The 20223-nt window shown below is 56.0% G+C and overlaps 1 protein-coding gene across 1 annotated transcript in view; it reads right to left on the reverse strand.

Annotated features, from left to right (window-relative positions):
- The window catches only part of LRRK1 (leucine rich repeat kinase 1), a 76912-nt gene that overhangs the window by 11385 nt on the left and 45304 nt on the right, over positions 1-20223 (reverse strand). The window contains exons 12-25 of the mRNA XM_016200371.2: positions 19857-19986; positions 19144-19256; positions 18291-18505; positions 15719-15883; positions 14820-14992; positions 13709-13829; positions 13324-13483; positions 12694-12970; positions 9699-9870; positions 7072-7235; positions 5778-5917; positions 3599-3848; positions 2071-2237; positions 816-1013 (exon numbers count right to left, since the gene is read on the reverse strand). Coding sequence (XP_016055857.2) covers positions 816-1013; positions 2071-2237; positions 3599-3848; positions 5778-5917; positions 7072-7235; positions 9699-9870; positions 12694-12970; positions 13324-13483; positions 13709-13829; positions 14820-14992; positions 15719-15883; positions 18291-18505; positions 19144-19256; positions 19857-19986 — 2445 coding nt within the window. The remainder of the gene's footprint in view (positions 1-815; positions 1014-2070; positions 2238-3598; positions 3849-5777; positions 5918-7071; positions 7236-9698; positions 9871-12693; positions 12971-13323; positions 13484-13708; positions 13830-14819; positions 14993-15718; positions 15884-18290; positions 18506-19143; positions 19257-19856; positions 19987-20223) is intronic.

A 20223-nucleotide genomic window follows, 5' to 3' on the forward strand; every position in this document is an offset into this window, starting at 1 on the left:
GTAAGAGCTTCATTTTTTTTTTTTTTTAAATATGTCTTTATTGAATTCAGAAAGAGGAAGGGAGAGGGAGAGGGAGAAACATAGGTGATGAAGAGAGAGTCACTGACTGGCCGCCTCCTGCACGGCCCCTGCTGGGGGTCGAGCCCGCAACCCGGGCCTGTGCCCCGATCGGGAATCGAACCGCGATCTCTTGGATATTAGGTCGACTCTTAATGGCTGAGACACGCCTGCTGGGCTATTTTTTTTTTTTTTTTAATCTCTTCCATTGAGGGAGAAATAATTGATTTTAACTACCTTTCTTTTTCCTGAGTCAAAAGATTGCTACTGGTCTCCCTCTCTTAGCTCTTTGGAATTTACCTCTTTCTCAAAGTAAGTTATTTAAAATTCTTGTTTGTGTTTTGTTAATCCTCAACTGAGAATATTATTTCCATTGCTTTTTAGAGATAGCGGAAGGGACGGGGGGGGGGGAGAGAGAGAGAGAGAAACATCAATGTGAGAGAGACACACTGATTGGCTGCCTCCTGCACACGCCCAGGCCGGAGCTGGGGATGGAACCTGCAACCCAGGTACATGTCCTTGACCAGGAATCAAACACAAGACCCTTCATTCTGTTCATGGGCCGATGCTATAACCACTGAGCCACACCGGCTAGGATGCTTTTCATCTACAACAGTGAGGAGGCCTCGTAAGTGGGGGGCAGCTGTCCCCCGCCCCAGCCAGCCAGGCCAGGCCAGGCCGGGAGGGGTCCCCAGGCCCAGGCTGCCAGCCATGAACCCTGAGCCTCCCAGGAGCACCCGGCCGCCCCCTGCGGGCACCTTTGGCGTTTTCGGACAGCACGGTGTTGAGGCTGCCCAGCGGGGCGAGCTCCAGGGCGAAGCAGAGGGGGTGGATGCTGATGCCGATCAGGGACACGATGCAGGGGTGCTGCAGGGCGTGCAGCATGCTGGCCTCCTGCCGGAACTCCGAGAAGTTCTTCATGGCGTCCGTGGCCCGCAAGTGCCTCAGCATGGTGTCTGCAGGGGACAGCAGGGCCGTCATTTCAGTTGCATCTTATTTATTTATTTACTTTTAAAAAATATATCTTTATTGATTTCAGAGAGAGGCAAGGAGAGGGAGAGACAGAGACAGAAACATCAATGATGAGAGAGTCATTGATCGAGCCCAGAACCCGAGCATGTGCCCTGACCGGGAATCGAACCCCGATCGCCTGGATCCCAGGTCGACGCTCAACCGCTGAGCCACGCCCGGCCGGGCTCATATGCATTTTAGAATCAGTCTGATTCACACACACACACTCTATAAAACTCTCCCTGACTCTGATATTTGTCAGCAGTTCCTTAGGTTTCCTGTGGCAGAAAGTCATATTCTTGTCACAAAGCGACAGTTCTGTCTCTCTTCCTCTCTGATCTGCTTTCTTTCTATTGCTCTACGATTCTAACTTTTCTACTAAGAGTAGCAGTGACTGTTAGGATCATAAAGGTGACTGTGGGAAGCCAGGGGCAGGGGCCAAGGTGACATTCAGCTGGCTGGGAGGGAGGAGGCCTCCAGGCACCTGCACGGGGTGTTAAGCAGGGATGGGTTCCTCTAGGTGGAGGCCATCCTTGAGCCACACACAATGTGCAGGCCTGCGTGTGCCAAGGCAAGAGGGTGTTCCCTCCTTTGTGGGAGTGGGGGGACCCCACTTGGCTTCCCAGTTCCCACCTGGAGAGCCCACCTGCCTTAAGCGGAGACGGCTGAGAGGGTCCTACAGGCTGAGGGGTCTGCCTCAGGTCTGACTATGTGCCCACCACATGCCAGGCCTGTGCCGGATACAAATAGTCAGGAAGCTCATGCTCCTAGGAGCTCACGTCGAGGCAGGAGAGTGATCTCCAAAAACAAATTCCAGGCTCAATCAGCCTGACCTTGGGCCTGTCCTATGTCCTGCCAAGGCACAAAATAAGGCTGCCCCCGGGACCCATGCTGGCCTCGCCCACCCCCCTCCTGCTGGTGGCCTCAGGCCTCCCTGAGGTGGCCTGGAGTAGGCTGGAGGGAGCACATGTCTGCAAAGAAATGACACAGGGCCCTGTTCACCTGCTGGGGCGTTGGCAAAGTTCTTGAATTTCTTGATCTGGAATCGCTTCACAGCCACGGGCTGGCCTTGGTACCGGGCCCGGTAGATGACGGTGCCACTGCCACCTTGGCCCAGGATGCTGCTCTCATCCTCGCTGTGCTCCAGCTTGCTGTTCTCCAGAAAGAGCCTGCCGGGAACACGGGGCACAGGTCAGAACGGGCGCCCACCTGCCCCAGCGCCCAGGGCAGGGCGTGGGTGGGCCACAGCCGAAGTCTCCAGAGAGCCTGTGCATCCTGCTCAGATAGTTGGGCTATTCAATTCCTGGACAAGGAACCTGGCTTATGAACAGCCTGCAATCAGAACCAAAGCAATAGGGACAATAGAGCCCCATGGCCCTGAACTAGTGGAGGCACAGTGCATAATATGGTTCAGTAAATAACTGAACACACTGAAACTCTGGGGCTGCCTGATCAGGATCCCTTCCCCCCAAATCGGATTCATGCATATACAGAACTCTGCACGTGGTCGCCAAGAAATGGGAATTCTTAGGTTAAAAATCTAGGAAGAAAGGAAAATCATTCTGCAGAAGACGGTGTTTAGCTGGCATTTCCACCAATGAGGTAACTGCGGATGTTGAAAAGAAGTAGGAGGGAAACTAACCAATGGAGGAAGTGATTTCTTAACTTAATAGACTCACACAGAAGCAGGTTTTGGGACCCCAATTCCACAACATCACTACTTTCTTGGGATGGGGGAGCAGTTTGGAAAAATGAGAATTCAATCATCTTTCCCCCTCTCCCAAAAAGTTTAATTTTCTTTAAAGAAACTAGACATAGCCCAGCTGGGTGAGCGTCCACCCATGAACTAAGAAGTCACCGGTTCGATTCCCGGTCGGGGCACATGCCCGGGTTGCAGGCTCCATCCCCAGTAGGCAGGAAGCAGCCGATCATTGACTCTCATCATTGATGTTTCTCTCTCTCTCCTCCCCTCCCTTCCTCTCTCTGAAATCAATGAAAAGATATTAAAAAAAAAAAAAAGAAACTAGACATAGCAATCCTTCAAACGAGTTGTAACTAACCACCAACATGGGACTATCTTAGGGAGACCAGATCATAACTTCTGGTTCCCACGACCACGGGAGACTCCACATTTTCCCGGACACCTGAATTTCATGGTTTCCTGCTGAATGGGGCCACAGAACCTTTTCTGTCTTCTCCAGCCTCTCTGTCCAGTGACTGGCCTAGATTAGACTCAGCAGATTTGGGCGATGTGAATGCTCAAGGCCGAGGGGCATATGGCTTCTATTCCTTGAGTAGGCAGCAAAGTGGGAATCAAGAAGCGGGGACCAATTCAGCGGGAAGCAGCTCCCACGTGGGGTCCTGGGGTGACTTCTTCCTCCCAGTGCTCTGCCCGGCTGGGCCTGTGGGGTCTCCCGTGGAAAGCCTACAGCCTAGGACAGGGCCCCACAAGTCGCCCTCCTGAGACAGGGCAGGAGCAGCAGCTGCCAGCCTGGAGCGTGGCCCCACGCAGCGTGGAGCAGTGCCATACCTGGAGGGGAAGTCGGTCATGAACAGCTCGGGGACCAGCTCCTGGAGGGGCACAGGGAGGTCGGGGTGCCTGGGGCAGGCGATGAAGTCCCTCTCGATGGCCGTGAGCACGCAGTCTTCCATGTCGAAGTATTGCACGCCTTCTGATTTCTCGCTGGGGTCGGCGTGCTGGGCCCAGGAGGTCTCGCAGACCGGGCAGGGCACGTATTGCTCCATGAGTGGGGTCCCGTCGCTCTCCGTGGCTGTTAGGGCTAAATGGGGCCAGAGCAGGAGACAGCTCAGGTGGGTCCCTGAGCAGTCCCTGCAAACCCAGCCTGGGTGGGTCTTTCCCAGGAGGACGTCTATTTGCTCTTGCCTGACCCCCAGGGAGTGAGTTAAATTGACCACTGCTCTTGGGTTCCTTTCTGGAAAGCTCCATCCTGCATCCTGAAAGATGCACACAGGGAGGAGCCATGGATGCACTGGGCAGCCCCTGGGTGGTGGGACCCTGAGCAGGTTGGCCAAGGAGGGGTTGGAGGTTGGGGATCCCTCCTGCTCAGCGGGCCCCAGTAGGACACTGGGGGCTGGGTCTGAGCTTCGCTAGGCCCCAAGGAGCGAACCACGACCAGTAGGAAGCCATTGTTAAAATCAGAAACAAAGGCTTGCAGTTACTACGAGTCTTCGCAGAAGAGCAATGCAGGGGCAGGAATGAGTACAGATTATACGGGACATAACCTAGTCGTTTTACACGGCTTCCCCTGGGCAGGAAACACACAGCTTTTCTGCTTGTCTCTGAAACACGGTGCAAAAAACACCGTTGGTGGTGCTGGTGCTGCTGTTTCCAGCACCCAGCCAGTCCTTCCCGGCTGATGGGACTGCCCCGTCCCCTTCCCCAGTCAGGTCCCAGCAGCACCTGCTATGGGGACCACTGGTTGGTGGGGAGACAAAGGGTCCAGGAGGGTTCATAGGGGCCTAGAGGCCCTCCTTGGATGGCCAAGCACCCCCTCCCCCAACAACTCATACACCAAACTGTCTTTTCTCAGGCCCCTTAGCTTTTTTCTGTGTAGGTCACCTGCCCATCAACACCGAAGGCCCCTGGGCCCTGGTGTCTGCAGGGTGCATCTCTGGCACCCCTGCCACTGTCCTTAAGCATTTCGAGTGACGCTGTCCAGGGACACAGGGAGGGCGTTCCAGGGAGGAAGCTGGCTCAGGGAGGCTAGAGGCCAGGGGCGGTCCTCGGATCCCAAACCCGCTCCCTGCCTGCGGAGGCTGAGGGCTCTGGCAGGAGGCTGCCCATTTTGCCCCCAGGGCCTCCTCCCCGTAGAAGGCCCCGGGCATCTGTCTCCACTCCAGCAGCAAAACAAACAGAGGCCCCGAGCAGCTCACTTCAAAGGGTATTTTCTTTGGGTGGATAGTCAAAGGGTTTGAAAAGGGCCATGTGGGTGGTTGAACCCCTATGGGATTTGGGGTGGGGGCAGGCGGGGAAGGGGGGCCCTTGGCAGGTGTGGATCCATCTGCAGGTTCCCCAGCTCCCGCAGCTCTGTCCTCATTGTGTGAATAACACCGTGTGTGGCTCACATAGAGGGCCTTCTTGGACCAGGCGTGGGAATAGGGTCACTGTCCTTCCCACACACTGTGGGTAGCCAGGAGGCCAAGTACATGCCTCGTGGGGTCTGGGCCTGTGTCTTCCCTGCAGCGCCCCCACCCACGCCCACGGCCAGACTCCCCTGGGGGTTAGGACTCCGCCTAAGAGCCCTTAGGACCCCTTTGATATCCTTGGGCTTAATACCAGTGGGATTTCTGTTCCCCAAATAAGGATCCCGCCCGATTTATGAAGAAACACAGTTGGCCCTTGAACAACGTGGGGGTAAGAGGCACAGACGCGGTGCAACTGAAAATCTGAATATAACTTTGGACTCCCCAAAACTTAACTACAGTCATCTCTCAGTATCCACCAGGGATTGGGTCCAGGACTCCTGCAGATACCAAAATCCATGGATGCTCAAGTCCCTTCTATAAAATGGTGTGTGATGCACACGGTCGGGCCTCTGCCCCATGGATTCCCACCACAGGGGGTTGAATCCGCCAACTGTATATTTTAAAAATTCCCATATAAGTCGACCCCCACAGTTCAAACCCATGTTGTTCCAGGGTCGTCGCCCTAACACGAGCAGAGACTGGGCTCAAGAACATTCTCTTACCGGGAAACCACTGGTCGATCAAGGAGTTGACATGGTCGGTGATAAAAGCCATTGCCGAGAAGTCCCTCATTTCCGACTGGCAGATGATTTTGATCCCTCCGCTCTTTTTCTTTTTCCAGTTCACATCCGACGACTCCACGCTGCAAACCGAGAGACAAAATGGGGTCTGCTGTGATCTGGCCGTGGGGGGGGGGGCCCTGGGACGGTCTCCTTGCCTCCAGGGCGAGGACCTGATCCCCAGGGGCCCCCAGGGTGCCTGAGCCCGGGCGGGACTGTTAGGGGGGCTCCTGCGTTTGTGTACTTGTGTGCACGGCCCTGCTTGGTCCCTGGGCTGCCCCCAACATGGGAAAGTGGACATAACCAGGGCTTTGCAGTAAGGGATGCGCAGGCTGGGACCCGGCCCTCGGGTGTGACCGGGGGAAGGTTCTTTCTGTCTGAACCACAGGATTCTCACCAGCCAAGTGGCAACCGTGAGCTTGAAGTGGAAACATCTACACAAATGCACCAGGAGCAGCCCTGATCAGATTCTCAAATATCTAACGTATAAAATAAGGCAAAATTGCCATTCTCTGCAGCATTATCTCAATTTGTTGAGATCTGGCTTCCTGGCAGTTGCCAAATAAACTCACAAAACTTCTCCATCGGTTTGCTGTTTCTTATGTTGACAATATGAAATGATCTCCTGTGTTTACCGAACCAGATTAAAATCATGTATGAATCGCGTTGAGCTCACTTGGTGTCCGTCTCTCTTGAAAACGTAAAGGAAACAGGAAAAGGGAGCCAAGGGTGGTATCTCATGTCTCACTTGGGACCAGTGACATCAGGGAGGGCATCAGGTCCAGGACAGGGGGTTGGCCGCCCCCTAAATGACCATGGGGTGCAGGAGCTCAGTGGCCACCCCCAGTCCTGGGCCATTCACCAGACACTCCTTTGCCTTTTTTTTTTTTTATAGAGAGAGGAAAGGAGAGGGATTGATAGGTGGAAACATTGATGAGAAACAGTGATCAGCTGCCTCCCGCATGCCCCCGACTGGGGATCGAGCCTGCAACCCGGGCCTGTGCCCTGACGGGGAGTCTAACCCGTGACCTCCTGGTTCATGGGTCGATGCTCAACCACTGAACCACACCGGCTGGGCCTCCCTTGCCTTTTGTATCCTACAAGGGAAGAGGAGATGGGGACCCTCTGGGACATTTGTGGGGGGCATGTCTCCTATTTCTAGCAAGCTGCCACAATGAGCTGCCCTTGGGAGAAGAACTGGACTCCACGTGGCCGGTCCCCCAGAGGAGCCACCTACCTGAGGTAGCCCCCATCGAAAGTGACCAGGAGGCCCTCCTGCCAGTAGATGGTCTGGTTTCGTTTCACCCGGAACGTGCTACAACGGTTCCGCTGGTTCCCTGCAAAGCTGTAGATGGTGACCTTCCTGTGCCTGCTCTTGGAGTTTTTCTTCGTTTCGAAAAGCTGAAAGGCAGAGAAAAGACCCTGCGTAAGGATTCTGGGCTCCTTGCTGGGCCTGGGCAGCTCGGAAGATGCCAGCTGGGCGCCACCGTGATAAATGGCCACACTCTCCCCCACTGCAAATCCAGACGCCAAGGGACACGCTGCACCAGATGGGAGGGGGCCTCCAGGATACCCGGGAATATTTCCCCCAAAGATTGTTCAGATCTATTCCTTCCTGATGCTACAAGCAAAAATGTACGTTAAGAAATGGAAAACACAGGAAAACTTAAGAGAGAAAATAAAACCCCGACACCACCAAGCAGAGATCATGAGGATTTTGGTGTATTTTTACATGCACTTGGCAAATATCAGAATTCTTGGAACACGTACACACTCTGGACAAACACGAGTTAGAAATATGGGTTCCCAAGGTCTGATCCACAAGGTGTAGAAAAATATCTTGGTGGGAAATAAATTATCAAGGAAAGGAAAAAAAAGTTGGTATAGAATTTTGGGTAGAATTTTTAAAACCTACATATATGTTTACAAAACAGCTGAGGCCCTCTTTTCTAAATTAGTGTTTCTAGTTGTGCAAATTTCTAATTTTGCATTTCGAAGTTGGTACACTTTTAAAAAGCTACATTTTTCCAGTGCCTTAAAAACTCCTATCCCTAGCCCATTTGGCCCAGTGGTTAGAGCATCGCCCATGGACCGAAGGGTCACAGGTTCGATTCCAGGTCAAGGGCACATACCTCGGCTGGCTGCAGTTTCCCGATCCCCGGTCACGGGAGGCAACCAATTGATGTGTCCCTCTCATGTGGATGCTTCACAGATTTCCAGCAGCAGGATTACTGGGCAGGGTCTGAACATTTTGTATTGAGGAATCGCTTTCCAAACGATTAAACTACACACACTGACCATGGTGTGCGACCGGTTGGTGATTCTGGGCCGGCCATTTCCACTTAATTTGGCTAATCTGATAGGTGAACAGCAGTCTCAGCCTCAGCCTTGCTTGAATTTGCATAAGCCTTCGATTATCCAGGAGACTAAACTCCTTTCTTTCCCTCATCTGAATTTCAATAGGACTTCTTTCCTCATTTTGAGTGAGGAATGGTGCTGGGAAGGGTGCCCGCCTGCCCACCCAGCTGGGCCCCTCACCCCCCTTCCTAAGCCCACTGGGGAGCTCGGGCCTCACACAATGCTGGTGGGTGGCCTCCCGCTTAGAACATGGCAGGAGGGACAGTTCAAAGCGAGGGCAGAGTGACCGACTGACCAAACGGGGACCAGCGGAGAGTCAAGCTCCTGTACCCACTCCTTTCATCAGCCCACCTCCTGTCATTACAAACTAGCCTCCCTCCCTGCTAACATGGGCCGAGACAGTTAAGAATATTCAGGCTCTTGCTGCCTGGCTGGTGTGGCTCAGTGGTTGAGTGTCGACCCATGAACCACGAGGTCCCTAGTTCGATTCCTAGTCAGGACACATACCCAGGATTCAGGCTCGATCCCCAGGAGGGGGTGTGCAGGAGGCAGCCGATTGATGTTTCAATCTTCCTCTCACTCTCTCTCCCTTCCTCTCTCTCTCAAATCAATAAACACATATTTAAAAAAAAAATGTTCAGGCTCTTGCTTTATTTTTTAACATTTCAGTAAAACAGGAAGATCAAAAAATACTTGTATTTAGTCAAGAAGTTATAATTCCATAAGGGCCTTTTAATTAGACTGTGGCGGAAGTAAACTCATACTGAATTGAATGTCGACTGATTTAGGCCAGGGGTTCTCATGCTGTAGGGTCGGTCAGAATCTTCTGGAAGGCTTGTGAAAAAAACAGAGCACTGGGCCCCATCCTGGAGTCTCTGTTGCATGGGGTCCGGGTGGCCCAAGAATTTGCATTTCTAATGAGTTCCCAGGTGAGGCTGATTCTGCTGGGCTGGGGACCCCACTTTGAGAACCAATAGTCTTAACAAACACCATCTTCCATGGGATTGTTTTGCATGAAATTAGCGGTGGTGGAAAGCCGGGTGTCCTTTCGAGAACCCCACCTGAACCCACAGGAAAGAACTTGGGTTAGGTCGTCATGGCTTCCCGGCCAAGTTCAAGTTCTGTGTCAGTGGTTCTCAAGCTTGACTGGCCAGTAGAATCAACTGGGAGCTTGAATAATACTGATGTCTGGCCCGGCCAGCGTGGCTCAGTGGTTGAGCTTCGACCCATGAATCAGGCGATCATAGATCGATTGCCAGTCAGGGCACAGGCCCGGGTTGCGGGTTCGATCCCCAGCAGGGGGCCTGCAGGAGGCAGCCGATCAATGACTCTCATCACTGATGTTTTTCTTCCTCTCCCTTCCTCTCTCTGAAATTTCAGCAGTTTTGCTATAGGCAAAGGGTTTTTAGTCAAACCCTTCCAACAAAGGGTACCTCTGTCACCTTGAGGGCACAGCAGCAGGTGCCTCACCTGTCCCCCCCCCGCCCCCCGAGAAGCTGCTACTACCTGGAGGTCCATCTCTGCCAAGCTGATCAGCATCCGCGCTATAAACCTCTGCCAGAAGCCGACGGGCACGAAGCTCATCTTAAACACCCTCTGGATAGTGTTGGCCGTGGGGTACCGCATGCTGTGGGTGTCCAGGCCAGGTTTGGACGGCAGGAGATGTGGCAGGAGGTAGCTGAAACACATCAAAGGGCAAGTGAACCATGAACCCCGAGACCCAGCTCCGCGGCGGGGCCCCGACCCCAGCAGACAGCCCAGGTGCCGGCTCCCCAGGGCCCTGGAATTTTATTTTTAGCAAGAGAAAGTACTTTGTTTATTTATTTATTTACTTATTTATTTGTTAATCCTAACCCAAGGACATTTTCCCCATTGATTTTTTTTTTTTAAGAGAGAGCGGGAGGGAGGGAGGGAGAGAGAGAAACATCGATGTGAGAAGAGACAACACCGATCGGTCGCCTCCCGCATGTGCCCGGACCCAGGCCAGGGATCAAACCCGCAATCCAGGTACATGCCCTTGACTGGGATTCGAACCCGAGACCCTTTGGTGCCGGGGCTGACACTGTAATCCCCGAGCCACATCGGCCAGGGCCCGAGAGCCGTTTATATGCGAAGAATAAACGGGATGGTCACCGTGAATGTATTTATCCAGGTCCCTAAGATCGAGACTAGACTGATGCTGAGAAAAGACATAAAAGCCTCTGTGGCCATAAATGCGCCAGACAGAGCAAACCCCGGGGACACTCCGAAAACTGGGCTGTGACCGGGGCGTCGCGCAAAACGAACTGGGGACGGCCGAGGGCGAACAAACACAGCTGCGCGGCCCCGGGACAGTGCCGAGGTTGGGGTCAGGGTGACGGTTTCGGCTTTTGAAGCTGTTTATTGTTCTTGGCGAATGGAGACGCCGAGGTTGCCTGCAAAGTCACAACGAGGCTGTTTGTGCAAAAGGGGGGCGTCTGGTGGGGGCGCGCTTGCTGATCAGAGAAGCGCTGAATCACCGTCTCTGGGCTGTCCTTGGCTGCGGTCATTCGAAAGCAGCTGAAACTGGGGAGGTCCCTCCACGAGTGTCCCCCGAGGGGCAGGCTCCGGGCAGAGCCTTGGGTTGTCTTTTTGTTTTGTTAATCAGCACCTGGGGATATTTTTGACCCATTGATTTTTTAAAAGAGGGGAAGGGAGTGCGAGGGAGGGAGGGAGAGAAACATCGATGTGAGAGAGACACGTCACTCAGTTGCTTCCCACACACATGCTGGTCAGGGATCCAACCTGTCATCCACGTACGTGCCCTTGACCGGGAATTGAACCCTAGACCCTTCAGTGCAAGGCCCATGTTTTAACCACTGAGCCACACCGGCCAGGCCTAACAAAGCCTTTGGCTTGGGTTCTCCCAATCCTCTTAAAACACATCTGTTTAGGCCCAATAAAATGCCTTTATAATTTTCTGGAAGAGACCCCCAAAAATACCGTAGGACAATTCAGTGGCAGCCTGGTGGCCCTGGCTCAGTGTCTCACACACGTGGCTTAACCTTATCAAGATCCCGCCTCCCTGACTTGGGAGGAGAAAGGATGCCCAGGGCAGGGTGGGTGGAGGGTGGACAGGACAGGACTTGTGCAGGAGAGGGCCAGGGGGGCAGCTGGTGAAATTTCAGGTACGCAGCCACTTGAGACCTCGGGTCAGGGGACCTTGCCAACCACCCCAGCGAGAGTGCCTCTCTCTGCCTATATTATTCCCATTTTACAGATGAGAAAAGAAAGGCAGTTGGGAGTCATCCTCAGGCATCCTGGCTCCATGTTCTAACCACTGTACCATGAGCCTCCCCGAGGACTTGGCACCGAGCCGGCTGATTTTATTGTCCGAGGCGACTCATGCAAACGTGTGACTGACTTGCTTTTACTGAGTGTTGATGTCTCCCCATTCCTGTGGATAAAATAACCGGACGACCGTCGTATCTCAGCAATGCTGTAAACTCACAGGCCGCCTCGCCTCGTGATTTTTCATGGGCCAAAGTCAAGGACACCCCTGGGCCACGCCGGAGGGATCGTGTGGATTTGGAATTCGGTTTTGGGGTTTCTCTTTTTAGGGCTCATTCGTGGTCCCCATGGGGCTGGAGCGGAAGAAGGACCGAGGCCCCCTCCTATAGTTACAAGGCTAAGTGGACATCTGGGGGGGGGACCCACGCAAAGGTGGCCAGGGCTGGCTGGTGGGAGGACCAGTCAAGGCTGACAGAGTCTCTGGGCTCAATGCACAGGGGCCAACCCAGCTCCCCCGGAGTCTCCAGTGGGCATCCTCCAGAGCTCTGGGGTTCGGGGGCAGAGTGGTGACACATCCTACGAATCTGAGGTCCTGGCTACCGGCCAACATCAGCATCCGACCCAGGAAGGGGCTGACACTGAACTTGGGGCAAGGAGGCCCTGTACCAAGCTGGCTCGGGTTGGAGCATCACTTGGTCAGACCCACGTGGCCCCCCAGCCGGGCTGTGTAATTGGCACGAACATCTTTGTCACTCCATTTTCATTCACCAAATAACCAAGCAATCAACCCTCCTAACATGTGAACCCCCCTAAAGTTATTTTTGATGCCATCCTTGTGTGTTTTCCTACACCTTTCATTTTTTTATTTTTAAATGGTTTTTTTTTTTTTTAATTGATTTTAGAGAGAGGAAGGGAGAGGGAAAGAGAAACATAGATAAGAGAAACCTCCACCGGCTGCCTCCTGCACACCCCATACTGGGCGTCAAGCATGAACCCTGGGCATTTGCCCTGACTGGGAATTGAACCGGTAACGTCCCGGAGCACGGGATGAGACACACCGGCGGGCATCCTACACCTTTTCAATAAGTGGTTTGAACCCAATGAAAAGAGACGCTCATGGCACGGGGACAAACAGCCAGCCCGGACAGGCAGGCTGTCACCACGGCCCATCCCTGGAAGTCTTGTTCGAGCCCCTGGCGGCCTCGGGTCCCCCGCCCGGGGCAGCCCTGCACAGCGGGGTCTGGGCGCTCACCTGTCGTTGGCCACGGGCAGGGCGATCTCGAACTTGGCCAAGAACTGGAAATACTGCTCCTCGGTCTGCTGCGTGAAGCCGGTGCCCACCAGCAGCATCCTGAGGTCCTCGGCCCGGATCACTCCGTTCTTGGCCACCGACCGGGAGCCTTTGATGTTGAAGATCCTCTGCAGACACTCGGCCAGCCAGATGGGGTCGAGGAAATAGAGGTTCCTGAGGCCGTGGCTGGTGTCGGGGAAGTGCAGCAGGGCGCCCGTCTCAATGAGGAAGCTGATGGCTGTGCGGAGAAGGGGGGGACAGCGTCAGACCGAGGGCGAGGGGACCCTGGGGCGACCGACTTCGGCGGGGGCCAGGCCACAAGCTGTTCCTGGGCCCTGCAGATCGGCTGGCTGCCCCATCACAGGTGCCAACGTCCCCACCTCCCCCCTAGCTGGGGCCAGTGATCTCTCTTATTCCTGGAGGCCGTCTTTGCAAGTTTCCTTACTCATTAAAATGGATTTGGGACCCCCCCCCCCAAATCAATCTGGGGGCGCATCTGGGGTCCTTTGCAGACATGTGCAGAGCGGTGAGAAATTGGAGTCCCCCCTTCTCCGGGGTGCGTGACCCCTGCGAGGCCCACCCCCCACCCACCCGACTGCAGGTCCTCGTAGTCGTTGATGTCGTTGCCCGGGGTCTGCTCCACCAGCTGCTCCAGCTGTCTGTCCGTCAGGTACTGGACCTCGTCGCTCAGGCTACGGCGCTGATGCTCCGCCAGCACCGCCTCCTGGAGGCTCAGGTAGCTCCTGGGGACCTGGGGGCAGGCGGGCACGGCTGAGCCCTCGGGTCCCACGCGTGCCCGGCCTGCCCCCGAGGCCCGAGCGGCTGGGCTATTTCACTGCCCGTCTATCCCTCCAACCCAGGAGGCTGCTCGCACTGACCACAGAGCCCGAGGACCCAGTAGACAGAGGGCCATGTGGGCTCCCCACAAACGGGGAGCAGGCCCCTCCGGCCTCAACGGCATGGCTGAGGTACCCACCAGCCTCCCTACGAGCCGCTGGCAGCCGATGGTGCTGCCCACGTCCTTGATGTTGCACGTGACGTGGAAGATGAGCTGTCGCAGCCCCTCCTGGCCCTCCAGGTTCTTGCAGGAAATCTCACTGCGGCAGCAAAGAAGAGCCACCCTCAGCCGCCGCAGCGCCTCCCTCCGGCTTCCCCAGGGTTTCGTCCCAAGCGAGGGTGAGCTGGGAGCACTCGGGAAACACGGACACAGAGAAGCTCCCCAAGGTCTCGCTTGGTGCCAAGCGCGGTGCTGAGGGAACCACAACACGTCGCTTTGGCCTGCCCGCCCAACGTGCTCATGCGACAGAGGGGGAGGGTGTGGTGCCCCCAGGGGCACAGGCCGGGCAGGGGCGGGCTCGGGCGGAGCCCAGCTCTCCGACCCAGAGCTAGCGCTCCTATTGTCACAGAGCCCAGGGGACGTCCTCAAGGCCACGGGAGGGATTCTCAAGGCCTTCTGAGCCGGGCAGGTGTGTTCCCAGGCCGGCCTGCGCACCCACATCCACGGGATGCTGCCCGGAGGGAGACCCCAAAGCCACCGGGGCAGCCACAGCCACGCACGCTTTACTCCCATCGGAGGATGGTAGCTTAACTTGCCCAGCCTCAGTACCATCATCTGCAAAGTGGGTACAACATATAACCTGCAGGGCTGTTGTGAGGGTCCAAGAAGGGAGTGGCCCACCCTGCCCCACGCCTGGCAGCACCCTCACCCATCCCAGCCCCTTCTGGATGCCCCAGGCTCAACGTGAGGACCAAGGGTCTGTTCTTAATCAGTGATTAACAGATGTGATGGGCTGCGTACCGGCCACAGGGATGGTGGGGGGACCCAGGAGGAGCGTACAGAGAGGATATGGCCAGGCCCTGCCCTGCCACACCTCTAGGGGCTCCTCACCCTCTCCAGGGCCGGGTCCGCCATGGGGGTGAAGCTGCCACCCTTCCTGCTGGAAGATGCCCCAGAGGAACCCAGCCCCCGGTTAGGAGCCCCCCGCGGGCAGGTCCCAGGTGTGCCTGCGCCAAGATCGACAAGAGAGGGACCGGCAGCCACGGCCACGCGTGAGGTCAGAGCGAGCAGGGCGCCCCGGGGCACTCACTGTAAGTGTTTGAAGGTGATGTCAGGGAAGCCCGTGGCCCGGGACCCGGAGGGGGAGCGGCAGAGCGCCAGCACGTAGGCCCGCAGCGTCGCGATTCTCTCCACGCGGAACTTGCTCTCGATCAAGTCCAAGTGTGTCCCCACCACCAGCACCACGGCGTTCGGGGCCTTGGCCTGCAACAGAGAACCGGGGGCTGAGCGCCAGCGCCCCTCACCGGCAACACCTCCCAGGGGCGCAGGGGCGCCCGCCTGCATGCCAGTGGCCCCGAGCCTGTCACCAGGGCCACACCCCGCACTCCTGTCTGTAAACCTCAAGCGGCTGTTAGACACGGACTGAGGGGTGCGTGAGGCCCCCCAAGACCTCCCGCAGGGGCTGGAGTTCTGATCCCTTTGGATAGTGCAGCTGCTACCTGGGAGAGCGGCTGCATTCGGACCCATCATCTTTACCCTTGAGAGGGGAGCCCTGTTCCCCTTTTACCCAATCGTGAGGGGTAAATTAAATTAAATTAAGGTAGAAGGAAATGACAAGAGCCCTGGCCAGCGTGGCTCAGGGCTTAGAGTGTTGGCCCGCGCACCGAAGGCTCGCAGGTTGGATTTCTGATCAAGGGCATGTACCTGGGTTGCAGGTTCCATCCCTGCCCAGGTCGGGGCGTGTGTGTTGGGGGCAACCCATCGGTTTCTCTCTCGCATTGATGTTTCTCTCTTTCTCTCTCTCCCTCCCTCCCTTCCACTCTCTCTAAAAATCAATGGAAAAAAAATAACCTCAACAACCAAAGAAATGCAAAGCGTTTCCTCCTAAGGATTTCTTTTTATTTCTCAGTAAAAGGGGGATGATTTAGAGAAGCGGCCGGACCCCCGTCGTATCCGAGGACTGGGAGCTGGCGGGCGGGCCCCTCTCACCTCGATGTTGAGCAGCCAGAACTGGAGGCTGGCCACGGCCTCCTCCCCGAGCGCCAGGTTCCAGACCACCACGTACAGGGCCTTGTCCGTGAAGAAGCACTGGTTGACTGTCGCCATGCTGGCCGGGCCACCGATATCCCAGACGCTGAATTCTATGGACTCGACCTACTTGAGCAGCAAGGCAGGGATGGGGGGGCCTTTTACACACCGAGGTTTCAGTCGAGATAACCGATCGCTTCAAACACAGCATTTAGGGCCTAAACAAGGCACGACATGGAAAAACTCTGCCTGTCTTGCTGCGCCTGGAGTCAGCAATCCGAGGAAGAGAAAGGGACCCGGGGTGCAGGGGTAGACTTAAGGGGGCCTCTCTCTACTGCTGATGGAGCAGGGGGCCGGGCCAGGGACAACGTGCCCCCCTCTGTGGCTGAGGAACATTGAGGGGCATTGTCCTGACTCCATCTGGGCCGCAGACGGTTAGGAGACGTCCTGCTGCTGGAAGGCCGGGCAATGAGGTCAGCGCTCAGGCTGAGGCTTAACCTCCGCCCGAGCGAGGCCGAGGCCGAGGCCGAGGCCAAGGAGCTGGGCCTCCAAACTCACGTAGGTCAGAGGGCGGCGCCCACCAAGGAGGCAGGGGAACTGCCCTGCCATGGGAATGAAACAAAAGCGTAGCTGTTGGGCTGCCGGGAAAGGCTGTGTAAACGGCGGTTTCTCTATCGCTCTATGAGGTCAGAGTCTGGCCCGAGCCGCCGAGGCTGTGGTTTTCTGGAGCAAAGAACCGTTCCCACGAAGCTGCCTCGGGGGGGAGGAGGGGGTTGGGGGGGGGGCGGCTCCAAGACCTGCTTTTGTAGAAAAATGAAAACGCGGAGCTGTTCACACAGTTACAGCTCGGTGCTCGGAAGACGAGGCAGCTGCCTTTCGGGGCAAAAAGGGGGAGACTTTAAGCGAAGAAGTGGGGCCCCGAGGAGAGGAAAACAAAGAAATAGTCATTGCCTCCTCGGGCCGCGGACAACTATCTGCAAGAGAACATCTGGAAGGAAGTTGCATTGAGGAACTGCTTTCAAAAGCGGGCAGGAAACCCAGCCGGTGTGGCTCAAGGGTTGAGAGTCATCTTGGCCACGGAGAGGTCGCCAGTTCGATTCTCGGTCGGGGCCCAGGCCCGGGTTGCGGGCTCGAACCCCAGCGGGGGGCGTGCAGGAGGCAGCCGATCAATGACTCTCATCATTGATGTTTCTCTCTCTCTCCCTTCCTCTCTCTCTCAAAATTAATTAAAATAAAAATAGCAGGAAGGAATCCAGAGATGGGGTCACGTTAAAGAGCCTTTGGACGTGACTTAGCTACACTCCCTCCTGGGGTGTTCTGGGGGGGGTGGGGAGCCTCATATTGATTATTTGACTGCTCTGCCCTAACAGGCAGGTCTCTGTTCTTCAGAGGCCCATTTTCGGGGTCAATGTGAAATTGCACATTCTGCTTAAATGCCTAATGACGCACACTGGATTCCCCTGACTTGGAAAGGGATTCTGTGTGCAAGACGGTGCTGGGGGGCGACGGGAAAACCGAGCAGCCCCTGGCCCCAAAGCCCCTCGGTTTCCCACAGGCAGCCTCCTTGCACCTGGATCCCTACACTGCTACGTGTACCCACAGACTTGGCCACGGGGGAGGAAGGCATTGCCCATGTGTGTTCATTCCCGGAGCTGGGAGACCAGCTCCCGGCCACGTGCTAGGTTCCATCCACCCGTGTCCCGCGGGATTTTCCCCCCTGATTTGAATGCAAGACAGTTTTCATTTTATCTGACTGAATGGGAAACAGGGGGATTAAGAGATTCACCAAAGGATTCATTTTAAATAGGGCTTAAAGCCCTGGCCGGTGGGCTCAGTGGTTAGAGCACCGGCCCGCGCACCGAAGGGTCGCAGGTTCGATTCCCAGCTAAGGGCATGTACCTGGGTCGCAGGGATGACCCTCAGCCGCGCTCGGGGCGCATGTGGGAGGCAATCAATCGATGTGTGTGTGTGTCTCTCTCTACCCCCCTCCTCCCTCCCTTCCACTCTCTAAAAATCAATGGAAAAATACCCTCAGGTGACGATTAACAAAAAAATAAGATAAACAGAGCTTAGAAGCGAGACTTTTCAGAACTGGGGTGAGAGCCGGAGTCAGGAGGGACGGCGCAGTCATACTTGGGGTGCTTTTCCAGCCTCCCCATTAGGCGCAGGTGCTGGGGAGCCTCGCTGTCTACAGCAGTAGTTCCTTCTCACCCCAGGCCATCTGAATCACAATCTTTGGGACCAAGGGCGGTGAGGCCCCGGCACTAGTGTCTTTAAACGCTCATCAAAGAAACCGACTGTCAGCCAGGGTTAAGGGCCACTAGCCTGGAGCCTCAACGTAGTTCTAACAGAGAGACCACAGGGTCAAGTTAAGAAATTTCACTGCACTTGGCAGGAGCTGGGTCGAAACAGCGCACAGTGGGCCCTGCAGGTATCTGGGCCTCAGACACAGGCTGAGGAATCCTGGGTTCTCTCCGGGGAGGAGGGAGGGAGGCCTGGAGAAGCTCCCTTCCACCCACCGACCATCCTTGACCTTGGCTCTGGAGCCGGCTGGCCTCTGCAGCTCCCACTTGGTGGTCCTGACGGTGGCCTCGCTGTGCATCACCTGGGGAGCCCGCCCCGTCTGCAAGATCTCCAGGAGGGTGGACTTGCCCTGGCGAGGGGGCCCCACGACGATCATCTTCATGAGCTTGCATTTCTCCGCCTTCCGCAGCTGAGCACGCAGGTAAGACAGCATGGCTTTGGGGCCTGTGTGAAATCACGGGGGGGGGGGGGGGTAGGTGCTGCAGCCGACACAGTGACGGGGTCCCGCTCCCCTCTCTGGGGAGACAAATCCCGCCTGGAGGAAACACTTTCTATGTGTCCCAGTGGGGTGAGTTCAGAAGACGAGGGGAGAAGGGAGACTGATCACCTCGAAAGTGAAGTCTAAAAGCCAAGACCTGCCCGGCTGGTGTGGCTCAGTGGTTGAGCATCGACCTGTGAACCAGGAGGTTATGGTTCGATTCCCAGTCAGGGCACAGGCCCGGGGTGCAGGCTCCTTGATCCCCAGCAGGGGGCGAGCAGGAGGCAGCCGATCAATGACTCTCATCATGGATGTTTCTCTCTCTCCCCCTCTCCCTTCCTTTCTCTGAAATCAATAAAAAAATAAGTAAAGTCAAAGACCTAAAGGCAACATCCTTGGTGCCTACAGGGTCCTAGGTAGTTTTATCATGTGCTCGGTGGCAATAGTTAACGGCCACAATCACTTTCTGGATAATTTCCCAGCCTCTTCCCAAACACAGGAGCTGGAGGTGGGCTCCCTGGGTCACCCCGCTGTTTCCAACCCAGGTCCTTGCCAGCTGGACTGGAGCTGTCCTTCCGAGGGGGTGGCGCCAAGGGAGCCCTACCTTCTTTTTTGATCTCCGCAGGCACGTTGCTGATGTTCAGGTCTTCGATGTCCAATTGCCAGAGGTTGCCCAGCTGCCCCAGCTCAGGAGGGAGCTCTCGCAGGCCTGGGTTGCTGAGAACACACACATGTGTGGGGGAAACACACACATGCAGCAGCCGGGCAGCCTCTGAGGCCTACAGGGGCCACAGAGAGCCTGCCCCCCAAACCCAACATCTTGGGCCCCGATTTTGAGCATTCTATTTAAATACTAACCTCAAAGTCTCTCTCCCTAGAAAGTAAGGGGTACAAATGGCAGAGGTCTTTCTGTGGCTTAGTGCTGGGTCCCTCCCCCGGCTTTCTCGTATGTTCTCTTAACCGCACTGTCTTAAAGACGGTCACTACCTCTTCTTGAGAAGGCAGGGCAACCTGAATTATTTTATATTTTCATGAGGGTTTTCACACTGTCTGAAGCCCTTGGCCGTGCCTGGCAGTAGCTGCTCAGTAAATGAAAGGATGAATGGATAGTTCTCATTATAACTGAGCAGCGGAGCCAAGGCGGCCTCACTGCACCACTACCCCCTGCCTCCCCCTCCCGCATGTCTCTGACTAAGCCAAGCTCTGGAAATCCCTCGGCTGCTGTTTCTTGGCACACAGATGGCTCCTTTCTCCCCGGCCATGTCCTCAGATGGTCCACAGAAGGACGCTCTGCCTCCCTGGGCTATATGCACTTACTTTCCCAGGTAGAGCTCTGATAAGTTCTTCAGCAGGCACACCGAGGGAGGGACTGCGTCCAGGTGATTGTCGTTCAGACAAAGGACTTCCAAGGACTCGCTCAGGAAGGCTGGAAAGTCCAGCACACACGCTGCAAAGAAACGGCAGAGCACGCTGTGCGGTGGCAATGAAATGGGCCATCGCGGCGTGCAGGCCACGTGGCCGGGCCAGCCGGCGCCACCTCGGAGCAAGACGCTCATCTCACAGGCTTCGGGGCCCTGATTCGAGCATTTGGTCCAGCAGACGTCCTTGAACATGTGCACACTGTCTGTAACGGCAAAGACGGAAGAGGGCCTAGCCGCCCACCCACAGAGGGCGATGGGACAGC

The sequence above is a fragment of the Miniopterus natalensis genome, chromosome 22 (genome assembly GCF_054644295.1).
Source record: "Miniopterus natalensis isolate mMinNat1 chromosome 22, mMinNat1.hap1, whole genome shotgun sequence".
In the NCBI taxonomy this organism is placed as follows: domain Eukaryota; kingdom Metazoa; phylum Chordata; class Mammalia; order Chiroptera; family Miniopteridae; genus Miniopterus; species Miniopterus natalensis.